This window comes from Euphorbia lathyris, chromosome 4, assembly GCF_963576675.1.
Source record: "Euphorbia lathyris chromosome 4, ddEupLath1.1, whole genome shotgun sequence".
Taxonomy (NCBI): domain Eukaryota; kingdom Viridiplantae; phylum Streptophyta; class Magnoliopsida; order Malpighiales; family Euphorbiaceae; genus Euphorbia; species Euphorbia lathyris.
The window spans coordinates 51,822,266-51,839,145 of record NC_088913.1 but is presented as its reverse complement, the minus strand read 5'-3'; the positions used below and the strand labels follow the sequence as shown (position 1 = coordinate 51,839,145).

General features: G+C 37.1%; 1 protein-coding gene across 1 annotated transcript; it reads right to left on the bottom strand.

The window, feature by feature from the left end:
- Nucleotides 1–1,406: 1,406 nt before the first annotated feature.
- Nucleotides 1,407–3,177, bottom strand: LOC136227904 (putative pectinesterase/pectinesterase inhibitor 24). The gene is made up of 2 exons (XM_066016700.1): nt 2,154–3,177; nt 1,407–2,080 (listed from the first exon to the last, which is right to left on the bottom strand). The coding sequence occupies exons 1-2, from the start codon at nt 3,175–3,177 to the stop codon at nt 1,407–1,409; spliced, it is 1,698 nt and encodes a 565-aa protein (XP_065872772.1).
- Nucleotides 3,178–16,880: the final 13,703 nt, after the last annotated feature.

The window sequence follows — 16,880 nt, the reverse complement described above, 5'->3', positions numbered from 1 at the left end:
TAGTATATAATCAAATTATATTCTATGTCATATTTGAGTGAATTTTTCTACGCATTAATTGCAATAATTTTAATTAAAGGAGGTTATGTTTGTCGAACTAGTTAAATATAATTCTTGTAGTTAAATATAATTCTTGGAGATATATTTGAGATTGCACCTAAGTTTGATATAGTTGAGATTGCATGTAAATTTGGTTCAATTAAGTTCATGTATGAGAGCCTAGTGTACAAAATTTAACTGCTTGGTCAAATTCATTTCTTATATTCAGGATGTTGTTTTGTTTTGATTTCATAATACAAATTTTGTGGTTATAAAAAAAAATTGTAATAATTTTATTAAAATAGAAATCTACTTATTTAATTAAAAAATATATATGAACCATCGTCACATTTTATTGATGAACAAACTTTGATTCTCTTATCTAGGTAGCTAGATTAAAAACCGCAATTGGTTATTTATTTAATATAACTATAAATATGAATGCAGTGAAGTAGAGTATATATTAAAATGAAACAGTGGGATTAGTATCAATGTTTTTTCTCAATTCTTTTCCATTAAACTGTTGTAAGAAAAAAATATGTTAAATTCCATTGCAGCTGTTTCTGGAGAGATGTTACATTCAGGAATACAGCAGGTCCAGGCAGTAGCATTAAGAAACAATGCTGATCTCTCCACATTTTACAGATGCAGGCTACCAAGACACTCTTTATGTACACTCCCTCCGTCAATGGAACTGTAGATTTCATATTTGGAAATTCTGCTGCTGTTTTTCAGAACTGTAATTTGTATGCCCGTAAACCAGAAGAACGCATGCTTTCACTGCCCAACCACAATACTGGCATTTCCATTCACAAGCTGCACCTGATTTCGCTATGGACTTCAACTCCACCTTAAATTATCTAGGTAGGCCTTGGAAACTCTATTCCAGAACTGTTTATATGCAGTCCTTTATTGGTGATCTGATTGCTCCAGTAGGATGGCTCGAATGGAACGGATCTGTTGGCTTGGACACACTTTATTATGGGGAGTTTGAGAATTATGGACCCGGTGCAAATACTGACATGAGAGTACAATGGCCTGGTTATAATCTCATGAATGTTTCCCAAGCTGCTAATTTTACTGTCTATAATTTCACCATGGTGTTGCCTAACACTGATATTCCTTTCTCTGCAGGATTACTATTCTAGCTATTTTCTTCTTAATTTGAACATTTAATTTCCTTAACTCATTCATTCTACTAATATTAATATTAGTGATCAAATCTGACAATTCTAATTCTATTCTATGCATTTCAACAAACATATATGAATCTTATTGCACTTTGGTTTCATAGTTACAATAAGGTAATGAATAATTATTATAGCAAAACTGAAGAGAAACAACAAAACAATATATTAATTGTATGATCAGAGACCAAGACGATAAGTAACAGTGTCTGGGATCCACTTCTCTCCTCGGAGAAATTCCTTGACACTAAACTTGGTAGCTATTTTAGTGTTAATGGTTTTCAAGCCCCTCCATTTAACTCTATTTTTAGTAGAAGAAGCAGGTCCGAAATTCTGGAATTCCGAATAGAATATAGTAGGTGGAGCTGTAGTACCTATCCAGGGTAACCAACCACTTGAATCAATCAAGTTCCCCATCCATGAATGCATATATACAGTAGTTGAGTAATTCTTCCAAGGTCGTCCAAGGAATGTTTGGACTTGGCCTAAGTTTTCGAATGCCTGAATTGTGCAGTTCTGTATTGAAATTCCTGTATTTTGATTTGGATCAAACCTCCCTTGGGCTGTGATTGTGTTCTTCTGCCCCTCCATAGGTTTTCTGGCAAGTATGTTGCAGTTCTGAATAACAACTGCTGAGTTCCCAAATATGAAATCAACTGTTCCAGTTATATTGCATTCTCTGTAGAATTGACGGTTTGAATGAGCATAGAGAGTGTCCTGAAACGCATTGAAGCTGCATCGGTAGAAAACTGACTCGTCCGCAGTTGACATCAATGCCACTGCTTGATGCTTTGCAGGACCTGCAGTGTTGTAGAATCCCATATCTACTGCAATGAACCTCTTGCCAAACACAGCTGCATAATACAACACTTGATTGATTCCATTCCAAATAGTTAACTAAAACTTAAAAATCTTAATAAAGCTTACCAAAAGTTGCAGATGAGAAAGTGGGAGTTCCATCTACGACGTTGAGACTTCCAGACACTATTGTTGAATTCATCCCATCGCCAATAATGATGACATTCCATTTGGGTTTCTCAACACGAACATTTTCCTTATAAATTCCTTTCTTCACATAGATGATGAATCTTTTGTTACTTTTATCCGGGACAGCTTTAAGTGCAGCTCCTATTGTTCTATAGTTGCCTGATCCATTTTGTACAACAACTGCATTGGCCTTGTTCTTCAAATCTTCACTGCTTTTAAGCAGTCTATGATGATCACCACGATGCACCCATTTGGGTTCTTCATTGTAACTCATCAAGCGTCTCATCTTGATGGAGCTGGCCACTTTGTAAATCCAAGTGATAATGGCCAAAGAATTGCTAGTCAATTCAGTAGTATTGTTGAGATAACTTTGTGGAGCCTTCAGTTTTGCCTCCTCAAGGCCATCAATGCAAGTTTGCTGGCAGGAACCAGCACTACTTAGCCAATTTCTGATGTCATGGACAACATCGGATAAAGAAACATCACCAGAATCAGAAGAAGACAATGAGCTGTTTAAATGATCCAAAGCCAATCCAAGAAGATCTTGGCAATCATTTAAGGCTGCAATTGTCATGTTATGACCATTGTTCAAAGTCGAATTTAGGGAGAAATGTTTGGAGACTTTTGATAGCTGATCGATAGCAACTTGGATTGACAGCTTAAATAGTTGTTGAGGTTGAAGCTGGTTTGGTTGAGCCAAAGGAGCAAGAGAGGTGTAACAAGAATCTTTGTACAATGTAACATCGCATACTGCCTTAACCGATGTGGAAAGGGCTAAGTTTTGATGACCGGAATCATCATTATTTTTGGCAGCTTGAGTTCCAAAAACGGCTGCAAAAACAATGCCTAGTAGCAATATTGAAGAAAGGGATATGATGCTGATTCTTTTCCGGGTCCGTCGACGAGCTAACAGCCTGGATTGCTCAGCTTCGTCAACTTTGCCATAAAATTTGAAAGAAGACATTGTTGTTGTTGTTGAATTAGATAGATAGATAGATATAGTAGGTATATATATATATATGTAAGAATTCAAGGATAGAATTAAGCTCTTTTGTTTTTCATGAAGAGCAGTAGTACGTGCTTGGCACTTGCAAATATATGTATGTATGTATGTTTTGTAGTGCTTCTCATGTATATTAGTTGAACCATAATTGGGTTGGGTCTGCTGGTGGAGGCATCATATAAATATAATATAAACATATATAGCATTCTATACATATAATACAATTTTGAAAATATATAGATGCTGACCCATGGGTTTTGACTTTTGCAATAAAAAAAAAGGAAAATTACAAAATTGGATCAAATGGGAGACTCATTTACATTTTTAATCCACTTACTTAACATACTACATATCTAGACTATGTTTGTGTGACTTTCCCAAAATACCCTCACCCCCTTCATCTTCCCCCTTCCCATTTAGCGAACGGTTGCTCTCCTAGACTTTTGATCTTCATCTTTTCCTTTAAATTTCGCGAAATCTGCACCATTTCTCCACATCACCATGTATTCTCTTCTTCCTCTCTTCATCTCCTGATTCTTCATCTTCCTAATCCTAGAAAACGAAGTCATGGTTCTTCATCTTCATGTTACTGCTCGTTCCTTGGTTTCTTTCTTCTTGTTACCATCGAAGAAATGGTTATTCTACGTTATTTTCATCGTTTTTCTCAGTTTATCATATTGTTATTGTCGATTTTAAGGGTGAAAGGTGCGAAAAGTGTAAGTATCTATTGTTTTATGTGCGTTTTTCCAGAAAATCACTTCGCGTAGTCGATGATTTCGCTAAGATCTGCGATGAGAAAGGGCCTGAAACGTGACGATGTACTTCGCGAATCAATGATTTCGCAAAGTCTGCGAGTATTTCATGATTTTTCACTCGCAGACTTCACGAAATCATTGATTCGCAAAGTAGATCGTCACGTTTCAGGCCTCGCAGACTTCGCGAAATTATAGATTCACGAAGTAAATCATCCTCTTCCCTACACATTTATATTCGCATGCTTCGGGAATCCTCATTTCGTGAAGCCAAATCGTCATTTTTTATGCCTAATACGATTAAATTTTTTTGAAGGTGGTTGAATACATAGTATCCATTTCTGGAAGGCGGCATATTGGGATGCCATGAGAGACATCCATCCCAAACGGCCTGGACTTCCATTTCAAGATTGGTCACATTTACTTTAAAATGATTGGTTAGGAGTTATTATGTCAATCTTGTTGTGAACCATGTAATACGTCCATCCCAAAAGGTCTGGACTTCCATTTATCATCCCAAAAAGTCGGGACTTCCAATACAGGAAGAAATTTTCGTCCAGATTCGTCACGTTCACTTTGAAGTGATTTGTTAGAAGTTTATTGTGTCAATCTTGTTGTAAATTTTGATAATGTTATGATTTTAATGTTGTTATTGTGGCAATCTTGTTGTAAATTTTAATAATGTTATGATTATAATGTTAGAATCCCTTGTTGTTTGGCCTTTTTTGTTATATACCACTTCGCAAATTTTGTTAAAAACACGTCCAGATTTCGCATATGCGAATTAAAATCATCAATTAAACCAAACATTAGTTTCGCAGACTTCGCAAAATCATCGATTCGCGAAGTCAGACGGGAGGAAGACAGTCGCGCCGTAAAATTACAAACATATTGAGGGTATTTTTGGAAAGTCACATAAACATAGTCTAAATATGTAGTATGTTGAGTAAGTGGGTTAAAAATGTAAATGAGTCTCCCATTTGATCCAATTTTGTAATTTTTCCGAAAAAAATGGAAGGATAAGATACAAAAATACCCCTGTTAAGAGCAATGATACCCCTAAAGTAAAAAATGGTATAATTGAGGACTGATAACTCGGTCCAATTTTAGACAAACTAACAGATTTTGCATACAAAGTTAAAATTTCCGTTTGCATATATATCTGTCAACTCATGAAATTCCAGGTGATTAATTGAATGTCATTTGTATCACATATTCTTCCTATGTGGAAAACATATAAAATCCCCAAAACTTTTTATATGGATTCCTGCAAAGTGAATATTTCACTCCATTTTTTATTTCATTTCGATTCCATTCCGGCAATAGCAGACAAAGAGAAAGAAAATAAAATGACAAAGAAAATGTGAAATCAGATGCTCTTGGTGCGATGCATATTCACAATGTATTGATTTTGTGTTGGGCTTCATCATTGCTGTGAAGAGTGCAAGAACTCAATCAGAGAGGAAATTTGAGAAATTAAGATTAGCAGATGTAGTTGTTTTGGTTTAGTAATGAATGTATGTGTTTGGTTCAATTGAAAGAGAAGAAATTGATAAGGCTAAGAGATAATTACTTAGAATTTCATGAGCTGGTAGACATGAGAAAGATATGCATACATAAATTTTAACTTTGTATAGAAAATTTGTTAGTTTGTCCAATTTTGGATCAAGTTATCAACATTGAGTTCTTAATTATACTATTTTTTGTGTTAGGGGTATTATTGCTCTCAACTGCTAATGTTAATGGTATTTTTGCACCTTATCCCTTCTAATGATGAAAGTAAAATATGATAAAAAAAATCAAATAGTATTAAAGAAAAATTAATTCTATTAATTTATTTTTTTTTACTGTTTTAGAATTGTGTTTTTAGAATGTAATTAATAAAAGAAGACATGTCATTTTTAGAATGTTATTTTTTATTATGTTTAATAATTTTTTTATAAAAAATCAGTTTAGGCTTGTTGGGATAAGTATATATTCACAACATATATATTTATCCGAATAAGTAAACGGGTTTACGGGTTACCTCTTGTAGCGCGGATCCCGTTCTTGATTTGCAGCGGAAGGATTCGGATCAATCACCTGATCTAGTATCACCGGTCAAGCCTTCAACCACGCCAATAGAATTGGGAGAGGAAGACAATTGGTTCACGAACTAAAGCGACGACAAATCCCAAAGAGAGAGAGGGGGCGGTGGCCAAAAGGAGGAAGCAGGAGAGAAAAATTCTCTTTTCTGTGTTTTTGAGATACTGTATCTCTAAAACCCAATTCCTTATTCTCTTAGAATTAGTGTTGGTTAGGGTTTCTATTTATACTGAATAAATAGATAACCTAACCCTAATTCTTATTGGGTTTGGGCCCGTTCCATTTCGGGCGGGCCTAATTGGATCCATATCCAATTAATTCCAACATCTCCCACTCGCACGCAATGGAACTTATTCCAAACTTTCTCAATCTCGGTCTCTATCATACTCTTGCAAATAGTTCGTGCGACCGGCATACTATCGAGAGCTCTAGTGCTATATACTCGTTGGAACATATAGCTGCTCGATTTTCATGTAACAAACTTGGAACTATGTACTCGTTAGAGATATATAGATCTTAGATTTGAACACGGATTGTTGGTGGTGTATGCTTTTATCCTAGACTCCATATCATATCCACTGTAGTCTTCGGATCTCTACAGTACATCTATTTTTCACAAATATGCACATATGCATAAGTGTCCGGACGGTGACGAATAGAAACACTTAGATATGATTCAAATGGATGTCTTTCCCTCTTAACATTATTCTGTCCATTATAATTTGATTCGCTTATCCAGTCAGGGTCTCTTTGGTTGGTATTATCTCATCAACCTCGAGGTATCCCTTTCCAAGGTAGCTACATCAGACTAAACTTCTTAGAATAAGTCTAGGGTCTATAAGGATAAACAATAGTCAAGAAGCGCATCTTCATGACGCGAGTCTCATATTAGGAAAAGGCGAGATCAATCTACTTTTCCATCTCGTGATTGCTAAAGCACACATGGTATGGGTCATGTGTTATGGTGATCAATTCTTTTCTGAAGAAGAACATGTTATTAACACCATACAGAAGCATAGGTCTAGATGTGCCTGAACATCTAACTTTAGCTCATCACTTATGATGATCACTTCTAGCTATGACAGAAGGCTATAAGTTATCGCAAACTTGCCCTTTTAGATTACTTGTTAATCTTTTTCATTTATTTGTAACACATGTTATCTTGCACCGTAATGGAAACACTTTTCCATGTCTATAGCAATGCGGTTTCTATCATTGAACAAGCTCTCGAAATTGCTCAAAGATAGCCTCATCCTTCATTTATCATCACATTGACGAAATGGGGAAAACTGCTCATGTGAGTGAGCTACATTATGTCTAAACATGCATTTTGAGTTCATAAGAGCAAATATTTACAATTAAATACTCGCACTCGTGTATTGATGAAAATTCATAAAACCTTTATTAATAATTCATGTCTTACAAATAAAACAATGAAGAATGAGAAGTATACTTAGATCCTAAACAATCCTTGGGATCTAACATGTTTAACATAAACATCTCTCTTGACTGGTTTGGTGAGGGGATCTGCCACCATGTCATGAGTAGATATATACTTCACATTAACTTCTTTGCGTGCAATTAAGTCCCTGACAAAATGATACTTAATCTCTATGTGCTTTGATTTGCTGTGGAATCTCTAGTCCTTAGCAAAAGCTATAGCAAATTGACTGTCACTGTTAACTATGACTTGGGTTTGACAATTGGTTACATTCAAGTTGTTTAGGAACCGATTCAGCCAAACAGCCTCTTGAACTGCTGATGAATACGATACATATTCAGCTTCCATGGTGGACAGGGCTACACAAGTTTGTTTCTTGCTACTCCAGGAAATCGCGCCATTTCCTAGCAAGAACACATAGCCTGACGTGGACTTTCTTTCGTCCAAGTCTCCTGCCCAATCAGCATCCGTGTATCCTCTCAGATTTAGGTCTTTACCTTGATAGCATAGAGAATAATCTGATGTTCCTTTGAGGTACCTCAGTATCCTCTTCATAACTGCCCAATGTGCTAGTCCTGGGTTGGACTGATATCTACTCACCATCCCAACGGCATGACAGATATCAGGTCTTGTACACAACATGGCGTACATTAGACTACCTACGACACTTGCATATGGAACTTTTTCCATCCTTTTCTTTTCGTTTGGATTCTTTGGACACATTTTGGTACTTAGGGTGATGTCCTTAGTCATCGGGCTATCTACAGGCCTACTTCCACGCATACCAAAACGATCAATGACTTTGTTAACATAAGCCTCTTGAGACAGTGCTAATAGTTTCTTTGATCGATCCCTTGAAATCTTAACCCCAATTATGTATGCGGCTTCGCCCATATCTTTCATTTCAAAACTTGAGTTTATCCAAGCTTTGATTTGGTTTACAAATTCTATGTCATTTCCTGCTATCAGTATGTCATCTACATACAGAGATAAAATGACAAAATTTCTACCCGACCGTTTCGTGTAGACACAATGGTCCTCTTCAAGCATCTTGAAGCCATTCGAAAACATTTGATTGTGAAAAAGAAGGTACCATTGCCTAGAGGACTGTTTAAGGCCATAAATTGACTTTTTCAATTTGCAGACCTTATGCTCGGAGCCTTTTACCACGAAGCCCTCTGGCTGTGACATATAGATCTCTTCGCTCAATTCTCCATTGAGAAAAGAAGTCTTAACATCCATCTGATGTAGCTTTAGGTCTAAACTTGCTACAATAGCTAAGATTAGTCTAATAGATGTAAACCTTACAACAGGTGAGAATGTCTCCTCGAAGTCTATTCCTTCCTATTGTGTATAGCCTTTAGCGACAAGGCGAGCTTTATACCTTTCGATACTATTGTCAGCCCTTTGCTTCACTTTGAGAACCCATCTGCTCCCAACAGCTTTTCTACCCTTTGGCAGATCAACCAGTTCCCAAACATTGTTGGATCTCATAGAATCTAGTTCCTCTTGCATTGCTATAGTCCATTTGTCTTTTTCCGGAGAAGTGAAAGCTTCTTTAGCATTTCTAGGTTCTGTGTCATCATTTGGAGTTACTAAAAGAGATGTGCCTTCGATACCAAATCGTCGACTATCAACTCTTTGCCTTTTAGTACGGCGCGGTTCCGAGTTTTGATAAACTTCTCTCATGTATTCATCATAACCCGGAATCCTATCTCTTAGACTTTGTCCCGAATTCTCACAAGAATCAGGAATCAAACTCCCACTTAAATAAGGATCTGTCACATTCGAAACGTTTTGAGGTTCAAAACTTTGACCTTGTTCTTGTTCCTGGTAGTGATCGGTATCATTACCTTGATCCTCAAAATTCCTCCCACTTGAATGGAGAGGTCCGTTTAAATCTATTTCCTCAAACAGAGTGAGATCAGTGTCAACTTCTCCTAGCTTAGGAAACTCATTCTCTAAGAAGACGACGTCTCGTGATTCAAATTCTGTCACTCGGCCTTCACTATTTTCTCCCACTAGGACATATCCCTTCGATACGTCAGGGTATCTTATAAAGACACACTTTCTACCTCTTGGGCCTAATTTCCCAAATTTGCTAGAGGTGTCATGGGCAAAAACAGTACAACCCCAAGGTCTGAGCATACTCAAATCGGGTTTTCTACCAGTCCACAGCTCATAAGGAGTGGAAGTGACAGTCTTGGAGGGCACTCGGTTTAGAACATATGTAGTTGTTAGCAAAGCATCTCCCCAATAGGAAATAGGCAAGTTTGCTTCAGCCATCATAGATCGAACCATATCAATGAGAGTTCTATTTCTCCTCTCGGCAACACCATTTTGCTGCGGAGTGTATGGGATAGACAACTGATGCTCTATCCCTTTCTCATCACATAAAGCTTTGAATTCATCTGAAAGATATTCTCGACCTCGGTCAGTTCTCAAAACTTTGATCTTCTTATCTAGTTGAATTTCAACAACGTTCATAAACTTTCTGAAACAAATCAAAGCTTCAGACTTGTGAGACATCAAGTAGATGTGACCATACCTTGTATAGTCATCTATGAAGGTGATGAAGTAGTAGGCCCCATGCCTAGCCCTCACATTCATTGGACCACAGACATCAGAATGAATTAATTGCAGAGGAAATTCTTCCCTAGTACCCTTCCCGAATGGTTTTCTATGCATTTTTCCTTTAAGACATGGAGGTAATTCAACTTTTCTTAAACTACCTAGTAAGCCCTCTTTGGCTAAACGATTCATGCGATCTTGGCCAATGTGATTTAACCTAGCATGCCATAAACTAACATCTTTATCCACAGAAGAAGAAGTAGTAACAGAAAAATTATTGGAGTCATATAATTCAACATCCAAAATAGTCAAACCATTCAGTACATATCCTGAACCATAGAATTCATTATCCAAACTTAAATTCAAACTGTCATTGGCAAAAAGAAAGGCAAATCCAATTCTTAACAAAGAGTTCACAGAAATAAGGTTTCTCCGAATATTCGGAGCATAGAGAACATCTTGTAAGAGGAGAGTTTGACCGCCACGTAGACTCAATCTACATGTGCCAATCCCTTCGACTGCAACTCTCGAGTTGTCTCCCACATAGATCCATCTTGAACCGACTGGAATTCGTCGGAACTCGACAAAGGTCTCTCTTTCCTTCGTCACATGGTCCGTTGCACCTGAATCAACAACCCACAAAGGATCATGTTCAGCTATGAGAACAGTGCTAGATACATTTATTTCACTCACACATGAGTTAGTGTAGTGTACCTTAGGAACTTTGCAATCATTTGCATAGTGTCCTTTTTCTTGGCAGTTGAAACATTTCACACATGAAAGCTTCAATTTCTTTCTGTTCTTTGTTCTCTTTCCCTTTCTATTTTCTGTATTCACAGGCTCTTTGGCTTGCTCTTTGCCCTGGCCATAGAAGCGCTTACGCTTTTGCCTTGGAGGATTGGAACGCTGATAGGGGTATTTTACCCCTATCTTTTAGCGTGATTTACGGTTTAATTTGAGACTAAATAAATAAGTTTAATTACAAAAAAAAAAGTGTTTTAATAAAATAACATAGTAAGAATAAAATTCGTAGTGTTAGTTAATAATCTTTGTTTTTGGTTGAATTTATGAAATAAAACGTCAAGCTAACTCGGCCCCTAAGATTTGTATTTCAGGTACGAGCAAGGAGTGAAAATCCACTCAATACGCAAGGCGTATTTCCCTTCACGCGAGGCGTGAAACATGGAGTCAGAAATAATTGTCCTATCCACGAGCACCATGTGGAATCTAGTCAGCATACGCGAGGCGTATGCCAACCTACGCGAGGCGTATGACACATGTCAGAAATGATAAGCCCAATCCTGAAAGTCAGACTGCATTGTCTCCTAGGTCAACTATCGGTACGCGAGGCGTGTTTTGGGATATGCAGGGCGTACATGATGTATTTCAAGCAATTAAACGCCAGGAGCTCAAACACGCGCGGCGTATATCACTATGCGCGGGGTGTGTTTGAGACAACAAGATCCGAATTGGTCCACATGCAGGAGATTTCTGACGGAATGGGCATACACGCAAGGCGTACACCACCATACACGGGGCGTATTATGGGATTTCTACACAAAATGATGTTCCTCCATGCTTGCACCTTGTGGAATTACAATCTTGCCCCTAGCTTGATCTATAAATAAGAGTGACTAGCACTCATTTAAGGAGCTTACATCTTCTACCTTCTAGCACTTAACATACCTTGTATCATATATTTCTTCTTATATACTTTTGTAGATAGAGATTTTGATATATAGTTTTAGATTCGGTTTTTATGTAATAAAACTCTCCCACCTTGAGAGCTTGTTCGTTCATTCCAGCATTTCCTCGAAGTTCTGTTCCACATTCGTTCACCAAGCTCGAGAGTTCCACCTCCAAGTCCTAAGAGACAGCCTTGAGTCCGATTAGCTAGTTCCGAGGGCCGATTCTTCCCTCTTTACTTGCTAATTAGCTTGATCTCATCCTATGTACTAGGCTTGGTTGTATTCTATATTTTTATTCTCCATATGCATAATTTATGATTTGCAATTTCCGTTTCTATATACGTGTTGATGTTTATTGCTTGTTTTGATACTCATAATTGACTATTGTGTAGGGGAACGCGATTTTCGGCGCCATTCGGGCTATCTTTAGGGATTCATATAGGTGTTGCCTTACCGGAAGTGACAAACCGGAAACCGTAGGAATTGACACACCACGGAACTTACGGGCCCTAGTTTCTGATCCCCAGCATTAGACACGCCTTGACTAGGAACCACGTAGTCTAAGTACTTCACGGGTCGGTCGAACTACACGTAGTCGTATTTGTAAGAGTAAATCGTCAACCGAATATATTCGGAGTTATTGCCTATTATATTTATAACTTATCGTCACCCATATCATTCCGTGGAGTTTTCCATTACATAAATCTGTTTCATCTATAGTTAGGAGTAGTTTGTAGTTGTGTCTCACACCAACCTCAAAGTATTCACCGCTTAGATAACGTATAAAACCGAGTCGTCTAATACTTGTAGTTATAAATCCCGCGGATTCGATACCCGGTCTTAACCGGATTATTACTTGATACGACGGGGTACACTTGCCCCTAAGTAGTGACGTCTAGTAAAGATAGAGCACTTAGAAAGATTACATCCATAGTCGTAACGCACTTATCATAATATACATTTCGTCGTAAGAAACACTACACTAGACGGCACACATCAAATGCCTCCCACTTGAGTGGGCTCCCATATAATGGGCTTCAGCATTGATCTTAATCGATGCCAGGCGATCCTCCTCTAGCTCAAGGTGGCGACAAACAACATCAAAGGTTTGAATTGCTTCAGTGTGGGTTAGGTGCACCTTCATGTGCTCCCAACTGTTTGGCAAAGAGCGGATAACAGCTTGCACTTTCTGCTCATTGGTCAACTGATGACCTGCTTCATTCAGCTCACTGATCATGTTGGACATTTCTCTTAAATGCTTTTTCATTGTATGATCAGGCCTCTTCTTGTAAGTGTCAAACTTAATTGTCAAGGAGCGGAGCCTAGTTAGAGACACACCTCCAAATTTCTTCTTCAAGGCATCCCATAGGCCCTTGGCTGACTCAATCTTACAGAATTGCCTAGTGAACTCATCATCCATGGCACTCAGCATGATGATGCGGGCAGTAGAATCCTTTTTCTTTCATGTCGTATAATCTCGGCAAAGCTGAGCAGTTGCACCATCCTCAGGTTCGGCCATAACCGTATCCAAGTGAGCAAGCACATCTTGCTCTTCAAGCACATACTTTATTTTTATTGACCAAACCTCATAGTTATCCCCATTTAATTTCAGGTCTTTGTTGAGTTCAGCAACTATAGACTTTCTAGTTGTTGTCATTGATGACTGATCTACAATGGTATTGCACGACTTAGTAAGAAGTTATTAAAAGGTTCAATACACGCATTAATTCTCTAGACAACTTATATCTAATCAATCAAATTTTTATTCTAAATTTCGATTCGAAAATGAGACCGAAGTGGCTCAAATTACCCTTTACACTTTAGTATTAGATCCAACTAATTAGATACATTAATGCTTAGAGAATTTTGTTACTCACAAGTAACGATTTTGCAACTTATTACAAAAAATATATGATTGTTGTAAGGAATTAAGATGACTTTTGATTTATTATTTCGATCTTAATGTTGACTAATCTTAACTACTAAGATCGAAGATAATCATTAAATCAATAATAACTAATCACTGATTTAATAAATCGCAATTAAATGCTCACATACAATTATTCAAGCTCATCAATTCCAATCCAACATACCAAAAATTATCCAATCAAAATCGAATAATAGAAATCCTAACAAAAATTATAACGCTGGAATAATAAACCCCAAAGAAAAAATTTGTTCCAAAAATTAAATCCACAACCACACCAAAAACAAAAATGGTTCATTTAACCAACATAAAAATCTTCCATCTCTTCCATGTAGGGAATTTCTTGAAGTAAAATAGGCTAACGTATAGCAGCGGAAATATAAAAAATTTAACCTATTTCCATTAACCCCAAGATCCGTTAATCATTATTTCATATAAAGAGGGATAAAAGAAATACCTTTCAGAAGTTCTATCTACCGTTGCAAACGAAGTGCCCACAACTCTTACTTCGAGTTCCCGAGCACAAAACAAAACAATGGAAGATCAAGTTAGAATCAACCGTTTAAAACAACCAAAGTAGATTGTCTCTAATTAATCAACACAAGATCAAGGGTAAAGATAAAGAGATGAAAATCAATTGAACGGAAGGAAGCGGTGGAAAATCTCGTCATCGAGCTAGGGGTCGAAATTCTCTCTCTTGAATCTAGTGCTGAATTTCGAAAATCCCTATAAGGGGGGTATTTATAATCTCTTGTATCTAATCCTAAGTTAGATAGAATTAGGTTATTGAAATAAGAATTTAATTCGGAATAGAATTCTTAATTATTATCCATTAATATATCTAAATATAATAGATAATAATAATAACCTTATTGGATAATAATAGGAGTAATTTAATCTAATTAAAACTCCTAATTTATTTATCCTTTAATTAATTTAATTCATAATCCTAATCTAATTAGGATTAATAAAATCAAAGTAATTATTTATGTATTAACATACATAAATCGCCCCCCTTAGTAATTGGGCCTTATTGGGCTCAGTTGGGCTTCCGTCAATTAATTAACATCTGTTTCTCTTTTGGGTTCCAAGTCTTATGTGGCACACATTAGGTTCTTATTGCTTCTAGCCGTATGCAACTATTAAATTAATTTTCAAAGAATTATATTTAATCTTTTGCATAACGGAATGATGTACAAAGTATGTGATTAGCAAGTCTGTAATCATTCCCCCATAGCTATAAGAAGACAGGTTGATTCTGTCATTGACCTTTCCGTATTAGTTACGATATAATTCGATCATTTATCAACTACGTCCTTGAACTGAATCTTATGACTATGGATAATGTCAAGTCACATATAGCGAGACGTTCGTTTTACTTATTCTGGCCGAGTCAACTCCAATTAGATAGCTTAAGAGAAATCCGCATTTCAATCTTAAGCTATCACCTTGCAAGGATTTAGAGTCAAGTCTTCCACAAGCGATCCATGGACATATCTCCCATTTATCGGGAGTGATAAATGCTCAATCCAATGTATAACGATCCCGCAATTACTTCCTGTGATACCCAACGTCTGCTGTTCACACCCCAGAGTCATCTCTGTTAAGGATCGTGTTACAACAGGATCAAAGCGTCACATTCCGTAATCCAGAATACCAATTAACATTCCTTTGGGTCTGAGGATTATTTATACCTATTAATACCAATGAGATGAACAGGTGACAATGATGAATCTACCCATCCTGTTATCTCAAGTCGGGTCCCCAATCCTAATGAACTTCTTTTCATCGGATCCATGTAACTGTCCAGATATCTGTATATATGAAGCTTGTGAGATCAGCTTTCTGTCGGACAGAAGACATTGTTACATGCAAGTCTCAACAGTGATATGTCAATCCTGAACATATTACTTCACTTGGGGTGGTTTTAAGTTTATTAGTTTATTATAAAGTTTCGTCTCACTTCATGCTTGTATGAACACTTTATAATCACTTTAAACAAACTTACGGATTTCCTTTTATTAGACTTTATTTAGTTCTTTAAAAGGGATTGCCTTTATATAGTTATAAAACATATATCTCATTAAAACAAATAATATAAAGAACACTTCATTTACATTAAGTTTGTATCCTAGAACAATTGTCTATAGGACACTAAACCCCAACATACTCCCACTTGGACTAAAGCCAATTGTTTCTATAACTTATCCCAGTTGAAGTTAGATGACGATCATGTACTTTTTGGGTTAAGGGCTTTGTCAACGGATCTGCAACGTTGTCCTTTGTAGGTACTCTTTCTATTCTCACATCTCCTCTTGCCACAATTTCTCTTATAATGTGGTATCGCTTTAGGTAATGTTTGGATGTATTATGAGACCGTGGTTCATTTGCTTATGCAATGGCTCCATTGTTATCACAGTACAATGTAATGGGATTTACAATGTCAGGCACCACACCAAGTTCAGTAATGAACTCTTTAATCCAAACCGCTTCCTTTGATGCTTCCCTGCTTGGAACTCTTCCAACTGACCGCGCCCCAATTCAAGATAAACATGTATCCTGATTTGGATCTAAAATCGTTCTCATCTGTGAGATGACTGGCGTCTGAAAATCCTTCTATTTTCAGATCCTCTTCCCCGTACACTAGGAACATATCTTTAGTTCTTCTCAAGTACTTAAGAATGTTTTTGACGGCAATCCAGTGCTCGTCTCCCGGATTTCCTTGGTAACGACTCGTTATACTTAACGCAAACGCTACATCAGGTCTAGTGCATAGCATAGCATACATAATCGAACCGATTGCGCTGGCGTACGGGACTACAGCCATGCGCTTCTTATCATCATCGGTTTTAGGACATTGATGATTGTTTAACTTTACTCCATGTATCATGGGTAAGTTACCTTGTTTCGATTGAAGCATGCTAAACCGCTTTAGCACCCTTTTAATGTATGTAGCTTGTGAAAAACCAAGCAGTCTTCTTGATCTATCTTTGTAGATCTTTATACCAAGTATATAAGCTGCTTCACCAAGGTCTTTCATGGAGAAGTTACCTGATAACCATACTTTAACCGACTGTAGTAGAGCTACGTCATTTCCCATTAATAATATATCGTCCACATATAATATCAGAAATGCTACAGAGCTCCCACTTGCTTTCTTGTAAATGCAAGCTTCTTCGCAATTTTGTTCGAAACCAAAT